The sequence below is a fragment of the Nanorana parkeri genome, unplaced genomic scaffold, assembly GCF_000935625.1.
Source record: "Nanorana parkeri isolate BGI_ZX_2015 unplaced genomic scaffold, ASM93562v1 scaffold383, whole genome shotgun sequence".
Taxonomy (NCBI): domain Eukaryota; kingdom Metazoa; phylum Chordata; class Amphibia; order Anura; family Dicroglossidae; genus Nanorana; species Nanorana parkeri.
Genome location: NW_017306651.1, coordinates 761,175 through 788,174, shown reverse-complemented (window position 1 = coordinate 788,174; position 27,000 = coordinate 761,175). Strand labels below are relative to the sequence as shown.

The window sequence follows — 27,000 nt, the reverse complement described above, 5'->3', positions numbered from 1 at the left end:
CAAGTTTATTTTTTAAGCAAGTAAAAGCACCTAAAGTGTATGCAGCAATTTTTTTAAGTTATGCAATGTGAGTGGGAACATATAAGAAATGCAAAGTAGGCTTTATCCCAGTTTGGCTGCAAAAGTGAAAATACACTTTAAGATCTACTAAACTACATATCACCATGCACAGTAGTTCGTACAAGTTGTACCTGCAATTTCAATAGCATTAAATAAAATGCTGATTTTACAAGTGATTTACCATTGAAAACCATAGCGATGCATCATACCACACATTCGTTACACATTCAGCTAATTGCATGTGAAGATTTTCTGTTAAAATAATCATTTGTATATGGCAACGTTCACTTCCCACACCAGATGTCACAAAATGTTATGCCACTTACAAATAGTAGGGACAAATGTGGTCTAAATGGATTGGGTCGGAATACAATGTTTTCTATTACCACATCCCTGTATTACATTTCATTTACAATAGTTAGCTGACATTTCAACAAAAGAAGAACATGGCATATGGGTATTTTGCACTGATCAGTTTGAGTACAGACCCTTTAAATTACAGACAATTGACCACAAAGACATTCAGAATGGCACTACTATTGAAGCAAAGAATGAAAATGTTAATTCAATGGCATCACAGTTTGCATTCTTTTTCCCGCAGTATTGTCATTGGGAGTGTGATTTAAGTAACAGTTAATGCTTATGGAGTCACTGGACCTTTACATTTAAGTTTATAATTCAATTACTGAAAATGCAAATTAGGCTGTAATTAAGTTTAACAGAAGATTACAGGGGAAAGGGGGGGCAGAGGAGAAAACAGGTTCAAACTGAAATGTGTCATGCTGTCTGCTTTGGTGAACATTGTTGCTTTTATTTTTATCTCTTAAGCTACTACCATATCATTTCCAGCATGTTACATTATTTCAATTCATTCAACCTTAAGACAACTGCAGCTTATTTGTTTTGAGTGATATTTCTTTTGTTTGTTGTAGTCTCCAATTTAGAAAAAATACATGCTATTATTACAAAAGTATACAGCAAATTATTTATACTCTAATGAAGGAGTATTCTCTAATGATGCTGGGGCAGGTCCAGCTAACTTGGGTTCTGAGGAAGTGGGTTGAATGATGCTGGTCATCAAACTGAGGACATCTAAGAAAAAAAAAAAAAAACTGCAGGGGAGATCTGCAGATGAAAAGTTAATACTGCAGCACAAGCTGGTTTTGTTATTTTATCTTTTATGGGCTATTTATTTGTCTCTAGTTTTTTTGGGCTGGAGTCCTAATTTAAAAAAAAAAAATATAGGTGTACATTGTGTTGAACCTCCAACAGTAAAACAGTTTCAGTCCAGAGGAAGGCAAAACCCCACAAAGCATTATCATTAATGTTCTGAATCAAACAAAAAATATATATAATCCCTAGTAATGTTACCTTGAGGCAAGGTTCACACCTGGGAAATCCGTGAGCGAGTAGCAATCATGCACAAAGCCTCCACGAATGGTTGTGCGATCACGGAATCGCACACCACCACTGATCACGCTGGCGGTGCCATTCGTTTCTAATGGTACCCCAGTCGCACCAGGCAGATAATGCGTTTTCCCGCCGCGATTCCGCCCGTCCATTCTCATAACAAGCGGGACCTCTCACGGGGCATCCATTTAACAGCTGTTTATGTTAACATATTAAAATACTGAATGATTAATTTAATGAGCAAGAAACACAATCTTCAGAAAGCAAATTATTCAGAGCTTCGGATATATATCTATACTACCACTAATAGAATTATATATGACATCAAAAGCAGAGGAAACACTTCAGTCTCAAGAACATTGATATGGCTTAGCCAACGTGTGCTTTTAATCACTGATGTAACATTTAAGTTTTGTTCAATATTCATGGCTTCCAATTTGCCTGAACATAAAGGTCTGTGATTTTAGCTTATCAGCTAGAGTTTGATAGATTACATAGCATGCTGAAATTAACAGGGCATTTTAACACTTACATAAATAACTGTTTAAATCACAGCATGGAGCCAATACACCCCTTCTGTCTTGGCTTTGATGAATTCTTTGAAGATGGTTGTCATACACTTTACAAATCTACATATACTGCATATTGCATTTAAGGGGGTAGTGCTAGTGGTGGTGGTGGTGGGGGAGGGGGGTTAATAAGAAAAAAAGAAAATTAATTAGATTGTTTTCTAGTGTTTCAAAGCAACTTCTGATATATAAAAAATTACAAAGCCAAAGGATGTAAAATATACTGTACCCAAGTGCTGTGGTGGCATAGTGGCTAAAGAGGAACATAACATTTAAAGTGCTAATTGCTAAGCACAGTAGCTTGGTGGCTTGCACTTCTGCTTTGCAGCACCGAGGTCCCCAGTTTAAATCCAGGTTCAACCAGGACATTGTCTGCGTGAAGGTTGAATGTTTTCCATGTGCCTGCGTTGGTTTCTTCCCACACTCCCAAGACAGAGCTGGTAGATAAATTGGCCCTAGTACATGAGATAGGGGCTTTAGAATATTATTACTATTGTTATTATACTGGATTTACTTAGCCCCGACAGTTTGTGCAGCACTTTACAAAATGGAGGGAGACGGTAAAGTTACAATACAATTCCAATATAGGGGGGTTAGGAGGGCCCTGTTCATAAGTGCTTAAAATCTGGAAGGGGGGCCAGGGTATACAATTTTGTGGGATTAGTTAATGGAAGAGGTAAAAGGATAGTTATTACGTTGATGTGGCTTCCCTGAGGAGATGAGTTTTCAAGGACTGCAAAAGGTGGACAGAGTAGGAGATAGGTGGATAGATTGGAATAGGGAGTTCCAGAGGATGGCAGAGGCAAGTTAAAGGAGAACTATGGGGTTAAGGCTTTTCACCATAGTTCTCCCTAGGGTAATGGGAGGACACAAACTAGCATCCTCCCGTCACCCTAAGCTCAGTATACTGCGAGCTGCAGCTCGCGGTATACTGAGACGCCGCAGTATATTGCGAGCTACTCCTTGCGGTATACTGAGACGCCGCAGCTGAAGCGGATCCCGACAATTATGTCTGGATCCGCCCAGCTGCGTGAGTGACAGCTGGCTCTGCCTATAGTATATAGAGGCAGAGCCAGCTGTACCCGTGGCCTCCCCCGTCCGTTCTGCCAGTCAGCGCTGGCGGATCGGAGCGGGGAGGGGGGAATCCAGCCCCTCCCCTGTCACGGCAGAGAGCTGTGACAGGATCGAGAGGTGAGTGTGTATGTGTTCGCTCACCTCCCGATCTACTGAGCAGACCTGTGACAGTCTCATTGTCACAGGTCGGCTAGAACTATGAGGTGAGTGAAAAGCACTCACCTCATAGTTCTCCTTTAAGTCCTGGAGGTGTGCATGGGAGGAGGTGACACAGGAGCTGGAGAGCAGGAGGCCTTCAGAGGAGCAGAGAGGACGGTTTGGGTGATATTTTGAGATGTGGTTGGAGATATAGCCGGGGGAAGAGTTGTAGATGGCATTGTATGTTGTTAGTATTTATGTTATTAATTGGACAAGTGGGAACCAGTGGAGAAATTGGCAGAGAGGGGCGGCAGACAATGAACGGTTGGTAAGGTGGTTAGGCCCTCAAGGAGCTTACATTTTAAACTCCTTGAGGGCAGCACCATATCAATACCTGTAATAAATAATATTCATTCATACTTCAAGGAGTAATTTACTAAAGGAAGATAGGCTGTTCACTTTGCAAGGGAGTTTTTTTCTTAGCTTAGTGAATACGTTGAAGCTCTACTCACTTGCATCAAATATGTGCGAGCAAAAATACTTTTTTTTTTACATTTTCATGCACATTATTTGGTATTCTTTGTAAAGTGAATTTTATCAAAACTAACAGCCTATTTGCTTTAAGCAAATCAACCCCTAAGTTTACAGTCATATGAGCAAGTACCAAGTACAATGAAATGTTTACTTGTATGCATTCTAAGGGCTGGTTCACACCTTTGCACTTTAGGTGTACTGATTTTTAGGTGGGTTGCAATGCATTTTAGGTACATTTAACATGGGTTGCCATGAAGCATACATTTTGATGAAATTACATTAAAGGTGCAGAAAGAAGGATTTTTTATCCAACACCTAAAACACCCTGGTGTGAACAGGGCCTAAGCAGCCATGTAGTGTAAATGTCCTAATTTTGCTAGAAACTGCATGTCAGTAACGCTCTGTGCTGTTTTCACCACTTGCTGCAATACCCTGTAATCTTAGCAGAGAAATTCCCATTGAAGATGTTATATATACAGTGAGGGCTAACCCAACAGCATAGCTGTAGAAGCTGTTATATGGGAAAAAATGCATTGTCTGGCCTTCTTCACAACATTTCTACATGGGCTGATCACCTAAAGTTATGAATTAGAGTAACCCTGAGAAATGTAAAACTGTTAAAGCTGAACTCCAGCTTTACCTTCAGTCTTGCAGTTCTACAGGATTAAAAAGTCACCAGCTGTGCAAAGAGTTGGCTAATAGCTGCCAAAGGGATATTTTTTTTATGTATAATCGTTGTACAGGTGCACTTTTACTGAGCACTGGCTCCTCTGTCCTTGCTGGTACTTCCTGTCCCATGGTGTCTACATGCGGGTGCACACGTCCATAGACTTACTTTGTGTCTTTCCTTGTCTCCCGGCGGAAAATCCGAACTGCGCATTGCGCCCGTCCCAACATGCTTTGCGGCCGCCCGAGCACTTTCGGATTTTCGACGGGAGCGCGCGGCAAAGACGGGGTAAGTTTAAACCGCTGTTAAAGCACCGGACCATAGGACGCAGGGAGGCCTTATAGAGCACTCGACAGACCGCAGCTTCTGTCACGGCTTCTGTGACAGAAGCTGTGACAGAAGCTGCAGTTAGTGACCGCTGAGACAGGTGGCGCTGTGATTACAGTGCCACGTTCTCAGTGATCACACAGAGCAGACAAAGAACGTCCGTTCTTCATCTGCTTTATGGTGATCTCGATCACCGCCGCCGCTGCTCGTTTTTAATACAAGTGATCTAATAATATCACTTGTGTTAAACGAGTAGTGGCTCCTACTGTACATTTAGCTCTGCTTTAGCTAAATGCACAAAAAAGTACTCGCCTGGCGCCCGAAACTTCATGTCTCGTTCGTCGGGATTCGCTCCATAAGACGAAGGCACATTTCCCCCTCCTTTTGGGGGGAAAAGTGCATCTTATGGAGCGAAAAATACGGTATATAATCATTGACGTAGTTTGCTGAAATGTGTTACATAGACAATAAGGTTGGAAAGAAGACTGATGTACATCATGTATAAACTCTCTCACAGCTCTTGCAGCTTTGTTTTAGAGGAAGAAAATACAATCTTAGATTGTAACCCCTTACGGGCAGGGAGCTCCTTACCATCATGTCTTGAATTGTATAGTATTTATAATGTCTTCCCTATATTGTAAAGTGCTGCGCAAACTGTTGGCGCTATATAAATCCTGCATAATAATAATAATAATAATAACCCTGTGCCCTCCAGGGGAAACCTGACAGTTGTATCAAAAGAGGGAAAAAATGTTTAACTGATTGTAAGTTCTCCTTCAGCTCTTATTACTCAACTGTTTTTTTGTGTGACAGAGACAGTATTATTCCTATGGCCTGGGCACATAAACTAAAGACATTTTGGCTTTAGTCCTTAGATGTGGTGGCAGCATTATTTTTCTTTTCCAGGCTTTTATTTCTTTATTTTCTCCTAGTTATTCTGCCAGTCACACACTTTCTGTCTTAAGGTGGCAGTGCTTACCCACTCACAGCAGCTTTGTCACCCTAGGTCAGGAAGTGTGTTAGAACTCCAGAACCCTTCTCATAATGATAATTGATAAAAGTGCAGCACAGGCATAGGGCACAGGAATCACATCAATACATTTGCTCCAGGATTGACATAATTTTTCGGCTAATCAAGCTCATATAACAAAACATTTTTTATGGAATATTTTACTGATCAAAATGGAGCACATCAGTGTATTGTAAGGGACTTGCATATACTTTAAATGTATCTGTAATCTAACCACCTGTTCATTTTCCTAGCCAATTTACTTGCCACGTCTTCAAGCACTCTTTCTTGGTGACATATTACTTTGAATCCAAGCCTCCTTGACAATAGGTCACTGTTCCTATATTACTGAACACAGCTACCATAATATAACACTTACAATGGCTACTCTATAGTTAAATATTATATGGGAGTTATGTTTTCACTTGCAGTTATTTTCTGTGGTGCTGAAGGGAAGTGAGAAAGTTATGCTAAAACAAGGTACAAGTGTCACTTGATTTACGTGTACAATTTTCCCTTTGTCACTTCATTTCCTTTCTCAGAAAAAAGAGTTGTGCTTGTCACACCTGACCTAATTCTAAAACAGTGACTTACAAACAAGATGGAGCGATGCTTCCAAGAAACTAGGACTTGAAATGTACAAAGAATCATTCTAAGACTTTCATCGCTTTAGAAACTATGCACGTTATCTATTATTGGTACTTATATAGCATCAAAAATGTTACACAGTACTTTTCACACTGCTCATTCACATCAGTCCCTGCTATCAATCTTACAATCTAATGTAAGATTGTGGATCTAAGGTCTCTACCTCACGTAAGGGCCAATTTTAGACAGGAGACAATTAACTTACCAGTATGGGGTCTATTCACGAAGCTGCCGAAGGATCTAGCCGTAGCTTCGGCCGATCCTTCGGCTAGCTTCGGCCCCAGGACCCCTTCGGTTCTACTGAACGGCTGTACGGGCTATTCACTATAGCCTGTACAGCTCCCGAACGCGGCAGAGCGGCTCAGTCGAGCCGAACGCATATGCCTCGGCTCGGGTGAGCCGCGCTGAAAGCCAAAGCTGGCCGAGTGGCCGGCCATTGACCGGCCGACAGCCTGCTTCTGACAGCTGGGCGGAGCCAGCCATGATCTTGCGGCTGGCTCCAGCCTTGCAGAGAGATCAGCGTCCCTGGTTACCTGCTAACCAGGGACACTGATCTCCGAACAGCAAACTGTCCCTTTTACTATTGCAAATTGAAATAGCCAATAGGAATCTAGCAATGCATTCCAATGGGCAAAAACATTTTTATTTTTTTTCTATTCTGACACAGCTCCGTGTCAGAGAGCCGTGTCAGAGAGCCGTGTCAGAATAGCCGTTTTTTTTTTACGGCAGCAGAACCGCCGGACAATAGAAAAACTGTTGGGCGGAGCTAGCTTTCACTGCTAGCTCCGCACAATCGTTTTCTATTTACTTTTTTTACTATTTTTCTGTTCTGCTCGATCCCTCTGAGCTCAGCGGCATTCGGCTATTCACTCACTGCTGTTCGGCATCTATAAGAATAGGCCGAACAGCAGTGAGTAGCCTGCCAGAGGTTCGGCACAGCCGATCCACATGTTGGATCGGCTGACTCGAACTCCTTCTGTACTTCGGGTCAGCCGAACATGCTGAGCATGTTTGGCCGACCCGAAGCCATGAGAAGAAAGCCGATGTACGGTTGATTTCAGCCTATATATGGCTGAAATCATCCATACAAGCCTGAAGTGAATAGCCGAACAGTGTTCGGCTCACTTCACTTGGGGTCGGTTGTTCACTCGGCTGCCCCCGGCAGCTTAGTGAATAGACCCATATGTCTTTGGTGTGTGGGAGGAAATCCATGCAAGCACAGAGAGAACATTTAAACTTCATGGAGATAGTGTCCTGACTGAGATTTGACCCAGGGTCTCCCACTGCTGCTTGGCCGTTTAACCACCACAGATCAACTGGGCTACCTCCCTAACCTTCAGAACATTATATTTACTGTTGAAAGTTAACCTTTGTTATGAATATATATATATATATATTTTAGCACTAACCCTTCAAGGTGTCCTATAAAATTATAGAGGAACTGTCCACAGCAACCAATCAGCCTACATCTCTCATTTTTCAAGTCCGTGTTGAAAATTTCTGAATGGAGTTGGTTACTAAAGCAGGTCCAACCACTTCATGTGGTGCAAAGTGATCTGCTCCTAGGTAGACATGTATTGCTTAAAGCTGAGTTCCAGAAATATAAAAATAAACAAATACATGCACATATGTTTTCAATAATAAAGCATTAAACATATTTGTAAATGCAACTAGTCTACAGTAAGTATCTGAATTTATTCTGCTATCACTCTCTTAAAACAGCAGTCTCCAATACAACGGCAATCACACTGGTAAGTGGGATGGGTAGCACTGAGAGCCAATCATGTATGCTGCATGTAAATGTTCTTACACAGAACGAGTTGATAGGAAGATAGAGTAGAATGAGCATAGACATGGCCTGATCAGTATACTGCTGCTCCTTCATTATTCATTCAGCAGTTTGGGAGTGAAGATGTGACACTGCAATATCACTTTATTGTCACAAAGAAAGTGGTGTCATCCTACTGGTTGTGCTTTGTGAATGGGCTTTGTAAGATTTAGCCCTCATTCGCATTTTTTTTTTTTATTATTTCGGTTTATTGGATTTTTCAGGTAATATACAAAAAACACAATACAATAACAGGGGGTAGATTATCCGTGCAATCAATATATAACAGTATTTAGTGAGTCAATGCCCCGCGTGTCGGACAGACACTAACAAGGGGGAAGAAAATGACGCGGGGAGGAGGGAAGGATTGGGGGGGAGGACAAGACAGGGTGGGGTAAGGAGGGGTGTTAGTGAACTTGCTCTAAGGTTCCTTAGCTGCTATATACATGAAAGTTCAAGGCTTAAGCGTTATCCGGTTGTGCGCAATATCACAGTGTATGGTCAGGCTGTGTGTTGTCCTTTGCGTATGGCTGTGTAGCCACAAAATAAACATATAAATACAATACAAGTGAACAATACGGATAAACCTAGGACCCCCAGACGTGTTATCCTCTCAGGAGTAGGTACATATCAGCTTTCACCAGGGCGAGGCTCATATCCTCGTTGACCATCTCAGATCATACCTCTATGTCGAGCAAGTGAGAACGGTAAGTAGCAGAGTCCTGGAAGGCCAACCAGCACGCCCATTTTTTATAGAATGTAGAGTACGAGTCCTTGGAGGTGTATAACAATTCCTCCATCAGTTTGATGTTATCCACTTTCCGGAACCAGTCCTGCATGGAGGGAACATTGGCAGATCCCCAGCATCTCGGTATGAGAGACTCGGCCACATTCAACAGGCAGGGGACCACGGATTTCCGGTAGGTTCGCAGGGAATCAGTGGTAAGGTGAAACAAAACCACCCAAGGATCTCTCGGAAGCTGCTCACCACAGATATGGTTAATAAGCTGAATCACCTGTTTCCAAAAAGGTATGATCAATGGGCATTCCCACCAAATGTGGGCATAGGAACCTGGATTCCCACACGACCGCCAGCCGTGAGGGTCAAGGAGGGGATCAATCGCATGCATTCTGGTAGGTACGAAGTACCACCTTGCTAATAACTTATAGTTAGTTTCCAATGTGGGGACGCCCATGGAGGAGGTAGTAACAAGTGCCAGTACTTTAGATCTTTCCTCAGGAGTAAGGGTGCGGCAAAAGTCCGTCTCCCACTTGCGTAGGTAGGGCGGGGGTGCGACGTGTTCCTCGGTGAGGATGGCTTTATAGAAGTAAGAGAGGCAATGAGTGGGCACCGATTCGGAGCTCAGAATAGATTCCATGAAGGTATATTCTCGGGGCGTTCTTAGAGGTTTTGGGAGGGAACTTATAAAGTGGGACAGCTGGCGGTGTTTCCAGGAATCCAGGGGTACCTTGCCCCACTTGGCCCTCAGTGTTAGCAGCGGTGTTAAAGAGGTGCCCGTCAACACTTCACCCAATTTAAGCGTGGAAGAATCTGACCATTGCGCGAAGGATCTGTCCACCTTCCGTGGGGGGAAGAAGTTAGAGCCCTGCAAAAACATAAGGCCAGAGTTGTTCTCAACGCCCGTGCTAGGAATCTACCCGGTTTACCCCCCCCATTTCGTAGTATTTACGGGAGACTATATTAAAGGCTTTCGTGGTGTTCTGTTCTAGTAGGAGTCTCAATTCACTATGTTTGGACAGTAGCTCTTGGAGGATCTGAGGGTCTTGTAGGCTCTTATGGGACGTTTCTAAACGTTGGATCTCCTTAAGCAATGCCGCCATGGTCGCCATCCTTTCCCTCTTACGCCTGGCCCCCACAGCCATCAGCCTGCCCCGCAGAACAGCTTTGTGGGCTTCCCACGTGCATGCCGCCGAGACCTCGGGGGAGGTGTTGGCATCGAAGTAGGAAGCCAAAGTCTGCGACAGCTCTGCAGAGATCCGCTGGTCGTGCAGTAGGGAGTCATTAAGTTTCCAATTAAACGTCCTGTCACCCAGGGAGTCCAGAGACAGTGAGAGCATTACTGGCGCGTGATCCGAGATCGTGGTAGGTAGGATCGCCGTTGATTGTAAGTTTTCCAGGAGAGTGTGATCCACCATGATCACGTCAATCCTGGAATAAGTGGAATGGACCGAAGAGAAGTGCGTATAGTCTCGGACCCCTGGGTGAAGGAGGCGCCACGCGTCCACCAGCTGAGACTTGTGGAGGGCCCTGCGCAGGGAAGCAAGATGGGAGGGCAGATTGCGTGTGGCCCCTGAGGATGAGTCTAGAAGGGGATCTATGCACAAATTCAGGTCCCCCGCCAGAAGTAGTCTACCTTTACGGAAGTCCTCTATTTTGCCCAAGACCCGTCTCAAGAAGGACACCTGATGTACATTCGGGGCATACACATTAGCCAACGTGAACTCAACCCCCTGAATAGCTACCCGCATAATCAGATAGCGACCCTCCGGGTCAGTCAAACGTTCTCCGATTTGCACCGAGAGACCCCCTCGGAACCCAATAGCGACTCCTTTAGCACGTTTAGTGGGGGATGCCCCGTAGTACCAGAGCGGATAGTGGCGGGCTTTAATCAGTGTCGGAGAGATGTAGGAGAGGTGCGTCTCCTGCAGGAAGACTACATCAGCTTCGCTTCTGTCAATCTCCATCAGGATCTGGTAGCGTTTACGTGGGGAGTTAAGGCCCCTTACATTATACGTGATTATTTTTAAAGCCGCCATTGATACATTCCGTAGGGGGTCTCCGCAAAAGACCTTGAGGACCAGAGCAAGTTCACGACACATAAGGTACATACATAAGGGAGGTAGACAAAGGCAGGGGGGACACAGAAGGGAACAGGCATGGGCAGAATCTTCTGCTTTACACTAAGTGCCGCAAATACGGCAGCAGATGCCTTTTCGCGGGGCCAAGGGCTCCCCGGGAAGGCATGGCCTAGTGGGGGTGGAGGGCCTCGTACGGCAGGGCCTGCAATCCACATACAAAAATGCAGTGTGACTTCTTCTACGTGCGGCCGAAGCCCCCCCCCACTCCCCGAGTGCATACAAATTACATGTGACATACTTGGCTGGAACGTTTAGCAAACAGTTGTGCAGAATAAAACCATAACATAACGATCCAACTCAGATCAAACAGGTGACATTAAAAAAGAAAAAAATTTTAGGACAACTTCGCCGGGGCCCCTGACAGGTGGCAGGAGAGGGCACCCCAGTGGAGCTCTAAACGAGCAACAATATGCGGTAATGCCCGCAAAACGGCAAGGGGGCGGTGGAAAAATCAATCTCCCGGGGCAGAGTGGGATGAAGGCCTGTGCCGGGAGCCCCTCTGGGGTTTCGGAGCAGCTTGTTGCCAGTGGGATGAGGGGGAAAAACGCCATTCTGGCGGTCGGTCGGCCCAATCAGGCAATTCCGGCATGGAGATCTCCAGCTTGGTGCAAAAATCTGCCAGCTCCTCAGGGAAGCGCAATATCGCTGATTTACCCTCCCGGGTAGCTATGAGGAAGGCGGGGAACCCCCATCGGTACGGGATATGGGCATCCTTCAGCAAATTCAAGAGGGGTCTGAGATGGCGCCTGCGAGCAAGTGTCTCCGGAGAGAGGGAAGAGTTGAATCTTCGCCCCATCGAAGTCCACTTCAGAGGAGGATTTGAGGTGTGTGAAGATCAGGGCCTTATCTGCGTAGTAGTGGAGCCGCACTATGACGTCTCGGGGCAGTTCTCCCGCCAGTGCTCTGGGCCGCAGGGCCCTGTGCGCCTGATCAAACAGGAGAGTAGAGGTAGGGGGTCGACCCAGTATGGAATTGAGGATGCCCCTGACAGTGTCCGCGAGGTCTGCGTCCCCCGTGGCTTCAGGCAGGCCCCGGAGACGCAGATTGTTCCTACGGTTTCTGTTCTCCTGGTCCTCGATCTTGTACAGCGCTTGGCGGGTGTGGAGCCAGGATAGCTTACCCTGATTCTGGAGCTCTCGGATCGCTTGTGCGTGTTCATCTAGGCGGTCTTCCGCGGCCTCCACGCGGTGAAACGTGTGTGAGAGTTCGGACCTGAGCGCCGTCAGGTCCGACTTAATAGAGGTCTCCAGGCGGAGAAACATCGCCGACAGCTCCCTCTTGGTCGGCATGGATCGTGCCAAGGTGCGCATCGATATTTCGGAGCCGTCATCCGAGCCCTCCGCCTCCGACTGGGCTGAGGTATCATCCCTTCCAGGCCGGTGATGGTGAGTAGAGGCCTTCGCAGGCCGCGCTGACGAGAGGGTTGGAGGCGCGTGCAGGGCCCCGCGATCATCCGGCGGGGATTCCGCTGCCCATAGGCGCTTGAGTGAGCCCGTATTCGGCCTCTTGGCTGAGGCCGACTTTTGGCCTCTTTTCCCCCCCATGAGAATAGTAAGGGAGTCCGGCGAAGTGTCCTTGTGTCACGAGCAACTCGGGGATGGAGCCGGAGCTTCAATTACACACGTCCAGCCGCCGCCATAGGTAAGCCACGCCCCCCCTCACATTTTTTTTTAACGTGCGATTAGGGATTCCTGCTTCAGGAACTTTCCTGTTCCAATTTCCTGTAGCAGGAATTCCTAATCTGTCATTTACAAGCATTAGCTGTCACCCATTCAAGTTAATGATTGGGTGACAACAGCTGCATTTAAATGTGGCAGAACACTGGCACACTGCATGTAATCATATGTGATTTGATTGCATGTAATCATATGTGATTTGATTACATGTGGTTAGCAATCGATCTCTATCCCTGGATGCATGATCGATGATTCCTAACCGCATGTATTTGTATCACATACGATTGCCAGTGTTCTGCCATGTTTAAATGCAGCTACTGTCACCCAATCATTAACTTGAATGGGTGACAGCTGATGCTTGTAAATTACAGATTAGGGATTCCTGCTGCAGGAAATTGCAAGTTCCTGATGCAGGAATCCCTAATCACACCTAAAATATACAGTAGGTGTGAATGGACAGAAATAGAAAAAATCTTTGGGCAGGTGAAAACATTCTCTTATTCCATCTGTGTATTTAGATGTTTGTAAAGTGTTCAGGGTTAAATCAAACCAACAGTTAAACCAACTTTCTGCAGAAGGTCTGTGATAAAAGTTAAAGCAGAATGCCAGTCTTGCCTTTTTTCCCCACTATTGTAACAAATCCTCTTATTTGTTAAAACTGAATACTCTCACTTCCCTGTAAACATGCTTCTCCACAATTTAACCAATTCATGATGCAGCAGCTATCTTAAACCCACCTTCATTTTCTGTCTAAAAGGCTTCCATCCTTCATCAATCACCTCTCCCCCGATGCATAAATGAATTGGCCCTCCTTTCAAAGTTTTTAGATTTCTCTGCCATCAATCATTTTTTTCCTGAGCTTTATGTGAAAGAACACATCCCTGACTCCCTTTAGACTTGCCTGAAACCAGTCAACCAATCAATAGAGTGCACAGCTAAAGTCTGCAGCACAAAGTGTCCAGCAGGGAGAAGCAGACACATCTAAAGGAATCCCATGCATGTGTTCTTTCATACAATGCTTTTAAAAAGATCTAAGGTAGTCTGCTGTGACATGAACAGGAGGCTGAATAAATGTCACCAGCACACAACCAGTATTGCTGAGCCTGATGAAGGGGACCCTGCGTGGACCAAAAAACGCTAGTTTTGGTGACATGACGTTCCAATAAACACACTCTTTGGACTGCAATAATGGTTGTGTGCTGGTGACATGTTGTGTGCTGGTGACATTTATTCATCTTTATGCTGTGTTTTGCGGCACCATCCGCAGGTCACTACAAGCACCCCCCTCATTCAACTTTGGGTTTTTCCGGTAAGGAGTGCGACAAGGTATCTTTTTGTTTATGAACAACTATTCCATGTTGTTCAGAGGGGAACCAGGGAATGTATTATATTATGTATATTTTATACACTATGCTTCAGCTTTAAAGTGACACTACATTTAGAGGTTAAACCTTAACAATGCATTAACAATGCATTCAAATACCTCAACTACAGTTTTAACAAAAATTTATCGTATTTGTGTATCACTCAGCTGTAGATCCTCAAATCATCTCTGAATTGGTGCTGACACTGTCATTCCTTCTGGAGGGTGGCTACTTTTGTTCCCCATGGTCCCTGCGTGTGTTGTAAAGTAGCCAAGGCTCCAAGCGCGCTCCAAGATCTCACATTTATGTTACAACTTTGTATTGAGATTGTAGTCCAACACAGGAGCGAGTTTGGATCAGTAGCTAGTTTGCAACACACAAAGAGGACCATGGAGGACAAAAGTAGCCACCCTCCAATGTCCGTACAAATTCAGAGATGATTTGAGGATCTACAGCTGAGTGATACACACATAAAATACACTTTTGTTAATAGTTAAGGTACTTGAATGTATTATTAGTTTAGTATTCTAAGTTTAGTGTCACTTTAAGTCAGTTGACAACTGAAACAGGTTCTTTGGGTTTATTGGCAGAATTTCAGCAGAGTATTGTGTACCTTACTGAGTGAGCTATGTTGAAGAGTTTGTTGTAGGAAACAATTCCACTTTTACTTTCTTAGACTTGCTGGAATTTTCATAACTCTGTTCAGCATTTATAACCCTTTTCATCAAAGTGTATTCATGCTTCAAAAAGCTTTTTGGAACGATCCATAAATGAAGGTGTGTGGCCCTTCTGCTCTTTCTCTGATGCACAGCTATATACAGAATTATTCTTTGAAATCCTTACAATATACACTATAATTGTAAGTGTTGTCATGAAAGCAGAATTCACAGGAACTTTTTTAGTAAGTTAATTTGATAGTCAGTAGCGAGTGCACATTTCATTATGCTGTAAATGTGCTTAGGTTGCAGGTCTTCCTGCACTTTCTGTTCTAACACATTTATGATTTGATGCTGTAGCAGCCCACTTAATGTAATACATTGTATTCATATTGTTAACGTTGTAAATCTCAAACATTTAAATAAGGGTTAATAATACAATTAGTATTCTGTTTTCAAAGCAGGTGCAGTCCATGTAGTACTTTTAAATCTTCTTGTGTAAAGAATAGAAGCTATGACATTATCTCCTTCCAAACCTTTAGTAATGGCTGCAATTAGTTCAGTGTGCAGCAGATAGAAAAGAAAATGCTTTACTATATATTCTGTTGTTCCCTAGATATTTACAGACAAGGATTCAATAAAAGAACACAAATAAGAGTATTTGCCCTTGTAACAATTTAGGAATAATCTATAATAATTATTAAGAAATCCTAGAGGAAAAGTGAGCTACTATATTTTCTACATCCAAACGTACTTGCTAATGTATTTCGAAATGCACTACGCTTAGTAGGACACTGGAAAATCCATTGTGTGATTAATTTCTTTCATTGGCAACCGTTAGTGACCACAATAACTTTTGTTTTATAATCAGTCCTACAGGACAGGCCTAAAGAGGATGTCATGAAAAATAGTAGTCTAGTGGCCACAGATCTGCCTGACTTCTGTTGTGTGTAATCATTTGAAAGTGTATTGTAGTAAGAGAAATACATGTATAACAGAGAGCAATCTTATACATGAAAATCATCAAAGGTTTATGGCCAGTAGGTTTGCATGAAAAAGTAAGTTTCAATCTAGATGTTGGAAACAGAATCAAAGATAATTTTTTTCCTGGGGTGGGTTGGGTTCACCTTTCTCAAAATATAAGGTTTGGAAGCACCTTTACCACCCAGAGGAGAAGATTGAGGCAAATTGTTGATGTGGCAAAAATGCGTTAACAGTTGTAGGAGCTACAAGTGTACATACAGAGTGCAGGGGTCAGAAGTGTGTAATGTATCAAGTGCAGGGGTCAGGAGTATGTATTGTACCAAGTGCAGGGGTCAGGACTGGATAACACACAGAGTGCAGGGGTCAGAAGTATGTAATGTACCGAGTGCAGGGGTCAGGTGTATATAATGGACATAGCACAGAGGTCAGAAATATGTCATGTATGCAGTGCAGGGGTCAGACGTATATACAACCAAGCACATAGCACCCCCCTATCATTCATTTCACCACCACCCCATTATGCATAGCACAGCAGTACCACCGATGTATACACACACACACACACACACTCTGTACAGCCACACATACACTGTATACACTGTATACACAAACATACACACACTGTATAGACATACAAACTCAACATTGCTTATCCCACTGGGTGGCAGCGCTGAAGAAGAGTGCTATTATGGGCTATGCCATGTTTAAGGACTCCCTTCCTATGCCTGTATAGAAAAACTGTGGCTGCCCAGAAGCAACATGTTTGGAAGCCACAGAAAACAAGCAGCAGAGAAACATGAGGAACAGCGACGCTGGGCCCCGGAGCATGAGGCATAAGATGCAGGTCATGTGCCTGGATTTCCCATCTCATTATGCAAGCCACAGATGCTTTGGGGGGAAGTTTGAAGTTTGGATTGCTTTATCCCTTCCCCATATCACAGGTTGGAAATGTTATTTATGTAATATATTTGGATTTTGCTATAATCTTTAGCACTATTTTTCACAATGACCTGGTACAGAAGTTGAGGATGCCATCATTAGGGCAGAATATTTGTACAAGCAGAAATAACTGGTTAAAAGACAGAAGACAAAGGGTAATTGTTCATGGGACATGTTCATAATCAGCTAAACGGTGGTGTACCAAAGACATTCATTATTTTTCAATCTATTTCATAATGATCTAGGTGATGAAATAGATAGCCATATTGACATTTTCTGCTGATGACATACAGTGTTGTTGAATTTGAGTGATAATGAAGTTATCAGGATAGTGATTATATGGTACAGAAGGATCTGGACAAAATAGCAAGGCAAATTGAATTTATTGTTGAAAAATGTATGCACCTAGGCCAGGAAAATAGCAATAGCCCCCTATATATTAAATCTCAATAACTAAAGTTTTTTTTGTCCCTTGAGATATTTTGGGTGGAACCTCTGTCAGCTTTTTATAGTTGTTTGTCTGTCGCACTTCTTGTCCTGGTGACCACAAAGGAAGTAAAAAAGTCTCTTCAGCACATATATCAGTAGAAACATGGCAGAGATTCTTCCCTGTTCTCCTAACAAGGGGCTTGTATTGGCTTGTATGTCTCCATTAGATAAATATCTCTACCTTTATTTTCTGACCTAAGAGAAAATCACAGAAAATCTTTTCAATGGGAAGACACAGATAACAATAAATACCCCAAAGAGTTCTAAACACACCCCACTCTATTTAAAGATAACAAAAATGTTTTGGCTAGAGTAGGGCAGTACAAAGATGGAGAAGGGCTCGGGAGTATTGATTAACAAGAAGCCAAGCAGCATAGCTCAATGCCAGTTTATAAAAGCAAATAAAAAAAATCATAGGGTGTATAAAACCGGCAATAAGAACATGTGATGCGATTTATTTTTTATTTTATTAAAGCAGACCTTTACCCATATCTTTAAAATAACAACAAACACACCTTTAGAAATGTTTAGTAATGACAATCTACAAACACATATAGATAATTGCCGGCTTTGTATTCTTTGCATACCTTATTTCCATTTTCTTCCCCAGTCTTCTGACAGTGGCCATGTTTAGGGCAGATTACTAGTTTTCCTATTACTTCCTGGATTTCTGGCACATGTGACTAGACATGTGACTAGGACATGTGACTATGCACATCATCTCAGGGGAGGAAAATGCTTTCCCCTGAGATCTCATGAAATTACAGATGAGATTTCCTAGCAATACTCTGCTGATGACAAGGCAATCCCAGTGTGCATTGCTTTGGCAAACTGAAGTAATTTTCACTTTCAAAGCAGGAAGTGAATGCTCTGCAAGTGTAAGTATTTCTAAATCCCAGTATTTTACACATGACATGTCTATGTTATTATTATTCATCATACATCAGGGGTGCATTGGTAGAATGTGATTTTGAGTGTAAGGGTCCACTTTAATATGTTGATGAGGGGGTAAAAATTAGTAAAGGTAAAGGATGAGGGTGTAAACCAGGAAAAGGAAAATATACAGATTAAATGTCAGCCTCAACAGTTACATAGAAGGGGGGTTTGCCTTCCACAGCAGGAGTTCTTAACTTGATGGATATATTTTTTCTTGCCTGCCTGTTTTCTGTAAGTGCCTGCTTGCTAGACCGATAGATGCTTACAGCTAGATCCAGACAATGACCAACGTCTCCTACTCCCCAGATCATGTAATGTGCTTCACTAATTTTACAAATGCACTGATTGTTATTCTTTGACCTTCACTGGCCAGTGTTTCAGGCAATTGATGATTAAAACCTAAGCCACGATAGCTGCTTATAAAATTTTTGTTCTTGCTATTGTACTTCTATCTACTATACATCTTGCCACCCCTGGCCACCTAACAGGTATTTTTTACATTCCATGTTTCCAAAATTTGAACATTGTATTGAAACATCAAGCTTGTAGATAATTTATTTTAGGTCAGTTTTCACATCTTCCTATGATCTGCAGTAAATCCCACTAAATTTATTGATTTGTAATCGAATATAGACATCCTCATTATCCCACTATTTGAACATAAAAGAAATAATACCTGTAATGCCCGATGTGATAAATAAGTGAGCTCATTGTGCTTCTCTTATTTTGTGATATACTGAACTCTATAAATATTTTCTTTCCAGTCCAAATCATATGTGTGCAATAGTCAAGGAGAAGTTGTTTGTTTCACTGTCGACTTTATAACAGGATTTACCTGCTTTGACAGCAAATCAAAGGTAAGAACAAAATTGTTATTTGTGCAAATTTAAATGTGACATCAAATCAAGGCCAGACAAATAAGCCGAGACTGTAGATACATTGCTTTCTTTGTTTTTATGTCTAACCCCCCTACCCTTTTACATGACTAGTTCTTATTTCTGCAGATAAAATTACAATGCAAAGATATGGAACTGGTACATCTTAAAGAAAAACTTTGCCCACAATTAAAAAATTTGCAAACAGGAAGGATTGTTATTGCAGAAAATAAAGGCTATTTACCTTCTAGTGCTCAAGATGCTTTACAATGTACACTATGCAGCTCAGATTATATTCTTGCCATGTCTCGATGCAGGAATAAATGAACTCCCATACACATAAGTGGGAGTTATGTCATCTTCAGCTAGCCAATCAAGATGGCTGGAGATATGAAATCTGGAAGAAGACACAAAGAACAGGCTGGTGCCGGCGTTGGAGCTCATGGACATGGCATCGCTGGAGTGTAAGTGAGTATTGAAGGGCTTAGTTCCACTTTAAACCAATCTGAATAAAATTTGAAAGATATAGGACTTTAAAAAGGTACCAAAGAAATTCTAAGATTCCAACAAATTTCAAACACATTTATATGTAGAAATGTAAATGCTCAGAACACGACATGGCACCAAAAAAATGGACATGCAGCATTTTTCTAATGCAGCACACCACAACATAATACGTTATGGTGTGCTGTAGTGTAAAACGTGTGAAGGAACTGCATTGCCTTTGTGCATTACGGTGCCATTTGTATAAAAGTGTTAACGCATGTAAAGCACATTAATGCATGTTGCAATAATAGACATTGATTTATGTTCCACCGATACCCATGTTGACATGTGTGTCACTGCAATTCTACAGGTTAGTGTGTATTACATGTGTTAGCATGTTGCAGTATCATTCATCTGAATGGCACCCCATAAGTTTTTGCAAATGGATTTAGATTTACTTTAACAAGTTTGCAGGTTTGTAACATTTATACAGGAGCTCTTCCAGCACTTCTGTATATGTCTAAACTCTTGCAACATAGACTGGAACTCATTTTGTCCCAGTCATTTTGTAGCAAATTCCCAGCAATTGCAGGTGCTCATCACAATAAGGTACCTATACGGTACAAGCCTAGTTTGCCTTATAATAAATCTGGCTCTGCTGACCATACATATCATGTGAAAACTAGACAATTGCTCTAGGAACTCTGGTATGAAATTATGTTAAATGGGATATTTTCTGGTGATTCATTTTTTTTATCACAAGGTAAGACCTTCTTAAAAGGAACAGAGAACATGTAAACAAGTATAGGTAACTTGACCACATCCCGAACAGCAGTGTGAAGCCTGCCGGAGGTTCGGCTCAGCCGATCCAGATGTTGGATCGGCTGAGTCGAACTCCTTCTGCACTTCGGGTCAGCCGAACATGCTGAGCATGTTCGGCTGATCCGAAGCCACACGAAGCAAGCCGATGTACGGCTGATTTCAGCCGATATACGGATGAAATCAGCTGTACCAGCCTGAAGTGAATAGCCGAACAGTGTTCGGCTCACTTCACTTCTGATCGGTCATTCACTCGGCTGCCCTCGGCAGCTTTGTGAATAGACCCCTATGATTTAGTTAGGAGGAAAATGGCCCAGTGGTCTCAGACGTTTCACTAAAACTGTAACATAGTCTTAGAAAAAAAGCTTATGACTAAGATCATGAGTAAGAAGAAAATATTGAACGTGAACTGCAAGCCTAAAGAAAACAGCCTGGGGCATTTGAAAGGTTTAGCAGAATCATGTCACCATTAAAGCAAAGATAAACGGGTGTAATGCTGTGTAGATGATGATATTCACATGCAGATGTTTTATATGTGTAGGATTTACAAAAAAAATCACTTTTAAATGTTACATTTCATGTTGTGCTCAGTAATGTTGCTAAAAGCCAGACTACAAAGAGAAAAAAATGTGTATTACCAATAATGTATGCTAATATTTCTACAAATATGTATAGAAAGTTTTGCTGCCGGCACAGAAAATTAGGTATCTGCCATTTAGATAACTTTGCTGTTCAGCCTGTTGAATGATGTCAGCTGTTATTTCGGTGTGGGCAGCACTGCTATTTCCAGACGTAAGTCCAATACATGTAGCTTTCCAGTTAATGAAAAGGCAGGTCCAATCCAACAGTCAAATCATCTCCATCTACATTCTATTTAGACTTCTCTCTCTCATGTTTCTATAAGTCTGCAGTTAGAAACTCAGGTGTAGGGCTCCCATCCAAGCAAATTGGGTTCAATCCTTATCTTGCTTGACCCCAACATTATCACTTCTTAGGCCTATCTGCTGTTTAGCTCAACTGGGTCCTCCAATACAGAAGACTTCTACACAGAGTACACATACCTGTGTCAGTATCTTCTGAAGGCATGTTTCCACATACAGCCATGTGTCAGCAGGCTTTGGCATACACCTGTCCGAGTAAGACCCTTTAAAAGGATATCTGTTGCATGGCATAGTGTTTGTTCATTGGCATGACTCTATTATTTCTTCGATTGACATCAGTTGCTGACTTTGTGTCTCTACACCTGCCTGCCCTGAATATTTAGATTTTGATGCTCGGCTCTGGTTTTACCCCCAACAATGGCATGGTGACACTCCTGAACTATGCATTTTCTGAGGCCCTTGACATTGACCTGGTTGAATCTAAACCTATTTATAAGCTAACAGCCAACAACATTTACCTAGCATTTATAAATTAACAGAGCCATTGGCCCTGTGAACCTCTGTGAATGTTCGTTGTGTGAGAACGGATGCATAAAACACACTTTCTTGTTATATTTTCTTTATAAGTCAAATTAAGTAATAGCACTGTAATAGTAATAGCACTGTATGACCATTAGATGGAACTGAAGGGCATAGGAAATAAGTATTTACTTTTTTCTATGCTCCTCAGCTCCATTTAGTGGCCATAGTGCAGTATTTCAAGATAACATTCAAAAATACATTCATCTTATAAAGAAAATATACAAACATATTAATTGTGTGCATCCATTTGCACAGAATGAACATTCACAGAGATTTGCAGGGCCAATGGCTCTGCAAATTGTTTATAAATAGACTTATTTGGCTCTCTAGCTGTCTGCTGCCACCAGCAGGCCATCCCAGGGCTGCACTCTGGAACCCTCTGCCATACAAATTTATTCCCCACCATCAGAAGCTCCAGTTAACACTCCCAGATTTAAAACATTGGCAGTCTCAACCCTTCTCATGGATTGCAGTATCCTCCACCATCCTTTCTTTTCTTATTAGATTCGACCCAAGATCTTTATACTCATCTAAGTATCTTTCCCTTTCAGCCTACTTTAGCTTACAGAACAGCCACCAATGTCTGATTCCAACTTTGTGTCAAGACAATATAATGACACATATTAAGCAATTCTACTAGCTGAATTTAAACATTGATAGCATTGCATTTGAAGGAATATATAAGAGCATTGATTTGTTTTATTTCATTTGCAATGTTCTCTAAGGATGAAACATTTTAAGGGGGAGATAATTTTTATATAATAAAGGAAGGAAGACAATAACTAGATGATGAATAGATATGCATTTTAATTGTTCAGGAAACGTATACTTTTCTTTCTAATAAATTGGCTTGGCTGGATTAAAATCAAGGTCTGCATACTATACTTTGCTTCAAATCTGTGACACCTTCTGCAGTAATTAGTGAAACCATATCATATTTTTAGCAATCCACAAAGACTGAATCATAAGTCTCCTATACTTTGATTTCTGCAAACAGAAATAAGGAACATAATATTGGTTCCGAATGAAAACGTATTTGATAAATTGGGTCCTACTTGTAATGGTCTCCTTAGAGTTTTCAGCACATTAGATTGCATAAAATGATATCAAGGCATTAGCTTTCCAAAATACTGAAAAGAAAATGCTTAAATTATATAAATACATATTAAAATAAATACAATTTCGCTTACATTAACATTAATGTTATGTATATGTTTCCAGGGAAATCAAACTTTAGGAGAAACATTCTCTGCTTTCTATTAATATCATAATATTATAATATGGATGTATTGAAATCTCTGTCTCTAAGAGTCAGGACTGCAGGGCCACTGGGACTGTGCATAACAAATCTGTGCATGATGTTGCTGAATGCCTGCAACACATTCCAGCGTATAATAAAAAAATCCAGACTGACACCTTGCCTGCTACATCAGGTTTTTAGAGACTTCATTGGTGTCCTCCTTTTGCAGTTTGTGCACAGATGAGTGGAATACTGTACTGTGCAGTTATAAATCACTCACTCTGGGTCTGTATATCTGGAAGCAAACTGCCAACAGAATAGGGTGAAAGTCTACTCTTCTGAAGGGAACACTGCTTTGTGGCCTCACTGCTCCCAACCATAAGGTGCCCTTGGTGCCTGTTATATCTGATCTTGTTACTGTCATTATAAGACTAGACATTCAACTGGAGTAGGCTAGGTTGGGGGGCATAAGGCAGTTGGCTTAGGGCAGGAAGTGTAAATATGGCCTTACTCATAACAAGTAATTGGAACACATCTTATTTTGGACTGACTTCAGCAAGATGAAGTCTAAGATACAAAAGGTACAATAAAAGAAAAGGGAAAGCCAGCAGAGTGTGGTGAAATTATTTAAGCATCACAGGGAAAACAGATTGGTGGAAAACATGTTCAGAACATTTGACTTCTACCCGAAAATGAGACACATAGGGGTTAATTTATTGGGGTCTATTCACAAAGCTGCCGAAGGATCTGGCCGTAGCTTCGGCCGATCCTTCGGCTAGCTTCGGCTAAAAAAAAAAAGAAATGCTCCCATTGAAAAGCATTGGTACATTACTATTGGCTATTTCAATTTGCAATAGTTTCAATTTATTTATTCTGACACAGAGCTGTTTCAGAATGTGGGAGGCTCCCAGAGCGCCCGGGAGAGTTTTTTTTTTCGTTTTTTTTCTATGGCAGCAGAGCCGCCGGAAAATAGGCAACTAAGCCGAAATCAGCCGTACCAGCCTGAAGTGAATAGCTGAACAGTGTTCGGCTCACTTCACTTCATGTCAGTCATTCACTCGGCTGCTTAGTGAATAGACCCCATTATAGCCAATTGGATGTTCACTATAAAAGGGCATTTTTACTTTGCAGGGGTAGTTTCCCCTTAGTTTAGTGAATGAGGTTAGACTCTGCTGCATTTCATCATCCAATCATGTACAGGCAAAAATACTGTTGTTTTTTTTTTTTTTTTCCTTGCACATGATTGGGTACTCTTTGCAAAGTGAAATTTCACCACATTTACCAAGCTAAAGGACACTTCCCCCGGAAAGTGCAAATTCCCTTGCAAATTGAACTGCCTATTTGTCTTTAGTAAAATAACCCAATAGTGACAAGAAGGGCAATGTACAAAAGACAGTGGAAAAAGACAAGGAATATAACAATATTATATTGGTGAAAGCTGTTTTTCTTTACAACATTTATCCACATCGAGCCTCTCCCAATTCAGCCATTTTCATCTAGGTTAGGCAACCAACTCACATGGTGGTGGAAAATACCTTCAGGCTGACCTTATTTGGGGTGAAGATCATCTGGGCAAGCTGTAAAGGCTTTCCCAATGCCAAATATTCCCTCACAGCTGAAAAAAGAATCTACACTGAATGGCAAATAGTTTGCAAGCCAATCTTAACCGTTATGTTTTTAAATAAACTAAAGTCTCAGTTTTTATCTTAAAACCTGTAAAAACTACAGGGATTAACAAAGCTCAGATTATCAGGTGCTATGTTTGTTTGTGGATTGTACATTTCTTATTTTTTTCTTTAATAAATGTAATTCATATTTATTTTAATATAGAGTCTCTGTATTATTGTTAAAACTTCAGTAGGTTTCTAACAGCTTAGAAACACCTGCTGTGTGTTTACATTGGAGGACTAGCAGGCGGCCAAGAATACAGTACCTGTGTTGTGAACTTTGAAAATTAATTTCTTCACAAAGTTTATAGATACAGAGGCGGGGGGGGGTTTTAAAGTGCCTTTAATGTTTGTTCAGAATATGTAAAAAACTATTTTCACACTTGGGCATTTTGACGCTCAAAACCAAGTGCAATAAAACTCTCAACACTAGAAATCCCATTCATTTCTATGGCCCCTCTTTACAGCTGAGAGTTTTGTCGCAAGTTGTAAATCGCTGAACATTGTAAAAGGATTACATCACGTTTGGCCGCATAGATTTCAACGGAAGTGCATTAAAATGCGTGACACAAGCTTTTTGCACATTTCTGTGTGCTTTTGCATGCACGTTTCCTCATTCACAGCAATGTTTTTTCATCTGCTCAGTAAAACGTGCGTCTTTGTCAATTTGCATCTAACACGCATAAAAATGAACAAAACACGCAAAACATGAAACCATGCGAGGGAAAGACGTGCGTTAAAACGTGCATTTTACGCACGGAAACGTTGGCGCCCAGGTGTGAATGGAGTAAGTGTGCATGATCTGGGCACAGATTCAATGTAGGAGTAAATAGCAGAAAACCATCAGATAACTCCCATAACTTTCACCCTCAAACTGCTTCCATGCATGATATAGTATTAATTTGGAAAATGACAAGAGAATATTAACTGGCAAATTAATATTTACTGAATAAAGGGAAACAATATTCACATCAATCATCCAATCATCATTTTGCAAACAAACATTTTTTTTTTTTTTACATTTCCACTACTACATATAGTTGGTTATTCAAATTGAATTCAAAAGGGTATTCATAGCTTTATCTTTTTTTTACTTTGCAAAGTGAACATTCTCTACACCTTTAGTATGTTATCCCAGATGTGATGCTGAGGTTCTGTGTTTTCATCTGCTTCTCCTGTCACTGGGACACAGAGTCAGCCTATGATTTTGCACTGGCACTATCAGGTTAACACTGTTTCAGTATTCTGGTGGTTAAAGCTGCACTCATGGGTGGGAGCTCTTAAGCCCAGTTGAAATGACCTGCAACCATTCAGACCCCAAATTAAAGCCACAATTTTATAAAACATTGTGAGTTTTACGTTCAGTACGTTTAGTGGCCATATGCGTGTAGGTAGCCAGTATGCTATTATTTCAACTAAGCTGACCAAAGTGTATACTATCAGAGCTGATGTTATATTAATAGTGCTGTCAATTACAGGGTTGAAAGCACTGACAGTGTTGTGTTAGAAGATACAGTAAATGCCAATTTGACCAGACATAAAAGCTCTATGTTTGAAACTATGTTCCTTCATTTTTTTTTTTTACAGAGTATAATTTGGCGGTTTAAGTTTTCCCAGTTGAAAGGCTCTTCGGACGATGGAAAAACTCGCGTAAAGCTGCTTTTTCACAATTCTGACACAAAACAAATTGAGATGAAGGTAAACAATCTGGTCAGGAAGTCAGCTATAATCATTGTTATGTATGTGGCAGGCCAAGTAATGTGCAACAGATGCTGCAAATGTTACAAAAATTATCATTAAAATTAGGGCACAATGAAACTGAACACAGGATGAGCTCCTGCATTGGACAAACAGCGGATAGTGCATAAATATTTAACTTTAATTTAATCATGCATTTCCCATTTGCACTTCAAGCTAAGCGTTTAGCAAAATGTAGTTTCTGGCTTATTATGTCAAGGACACCTAGTACCAAATAGCAAAGTGGTTTTGTTTATTTCAAATGTATTCTTATTTAGGGCAATACCATCAGGCTGGCAAGAACCAAGAGTCTAATAGAGGAATTTGCATTTTTATATAACAAAATAAAGGTCTTATTAATTTTATTTTATTTAAAGATGGCAATGTCATGCCTCAAGAGGAATAATATGCACACAGTTGCCATCAATTGAATAAAAAGCAACATTAACAAGATCGATGGTCGGTGCGTGAAAAACTAAAACACCATATGAAGAATACATAACTATGCAGAACCTGGCCAATGGG

General features: G+C 41.6%; 1 protein-coding gene across 1 annotated transcript in view; it reads left to right on the top strand.

The window, feature by feature from the left end:
• SNTG2 (syntrophin gamma 2) overlaps window positions 1–27,000 on the top strand; it is a 381,958-nt gene that overhangs the window by 346,342 nt on the left and 8,616 nt on the right. Inside the window, exons 16-17 of the mRNA XM_018559229.1 lie at window positions 18,953–19,045; window positions 26,326–26,436. Of these exons, the coding sequence (XP_018414731.1) occupies window positions 18,953–19,045; window positions 26,326–26,436 (204 nt within the window). The remainder of the gene's footprint in view (window positions 1–18,952; window positions 19,046–26,325; window positions 26,437–27,000) is intronic.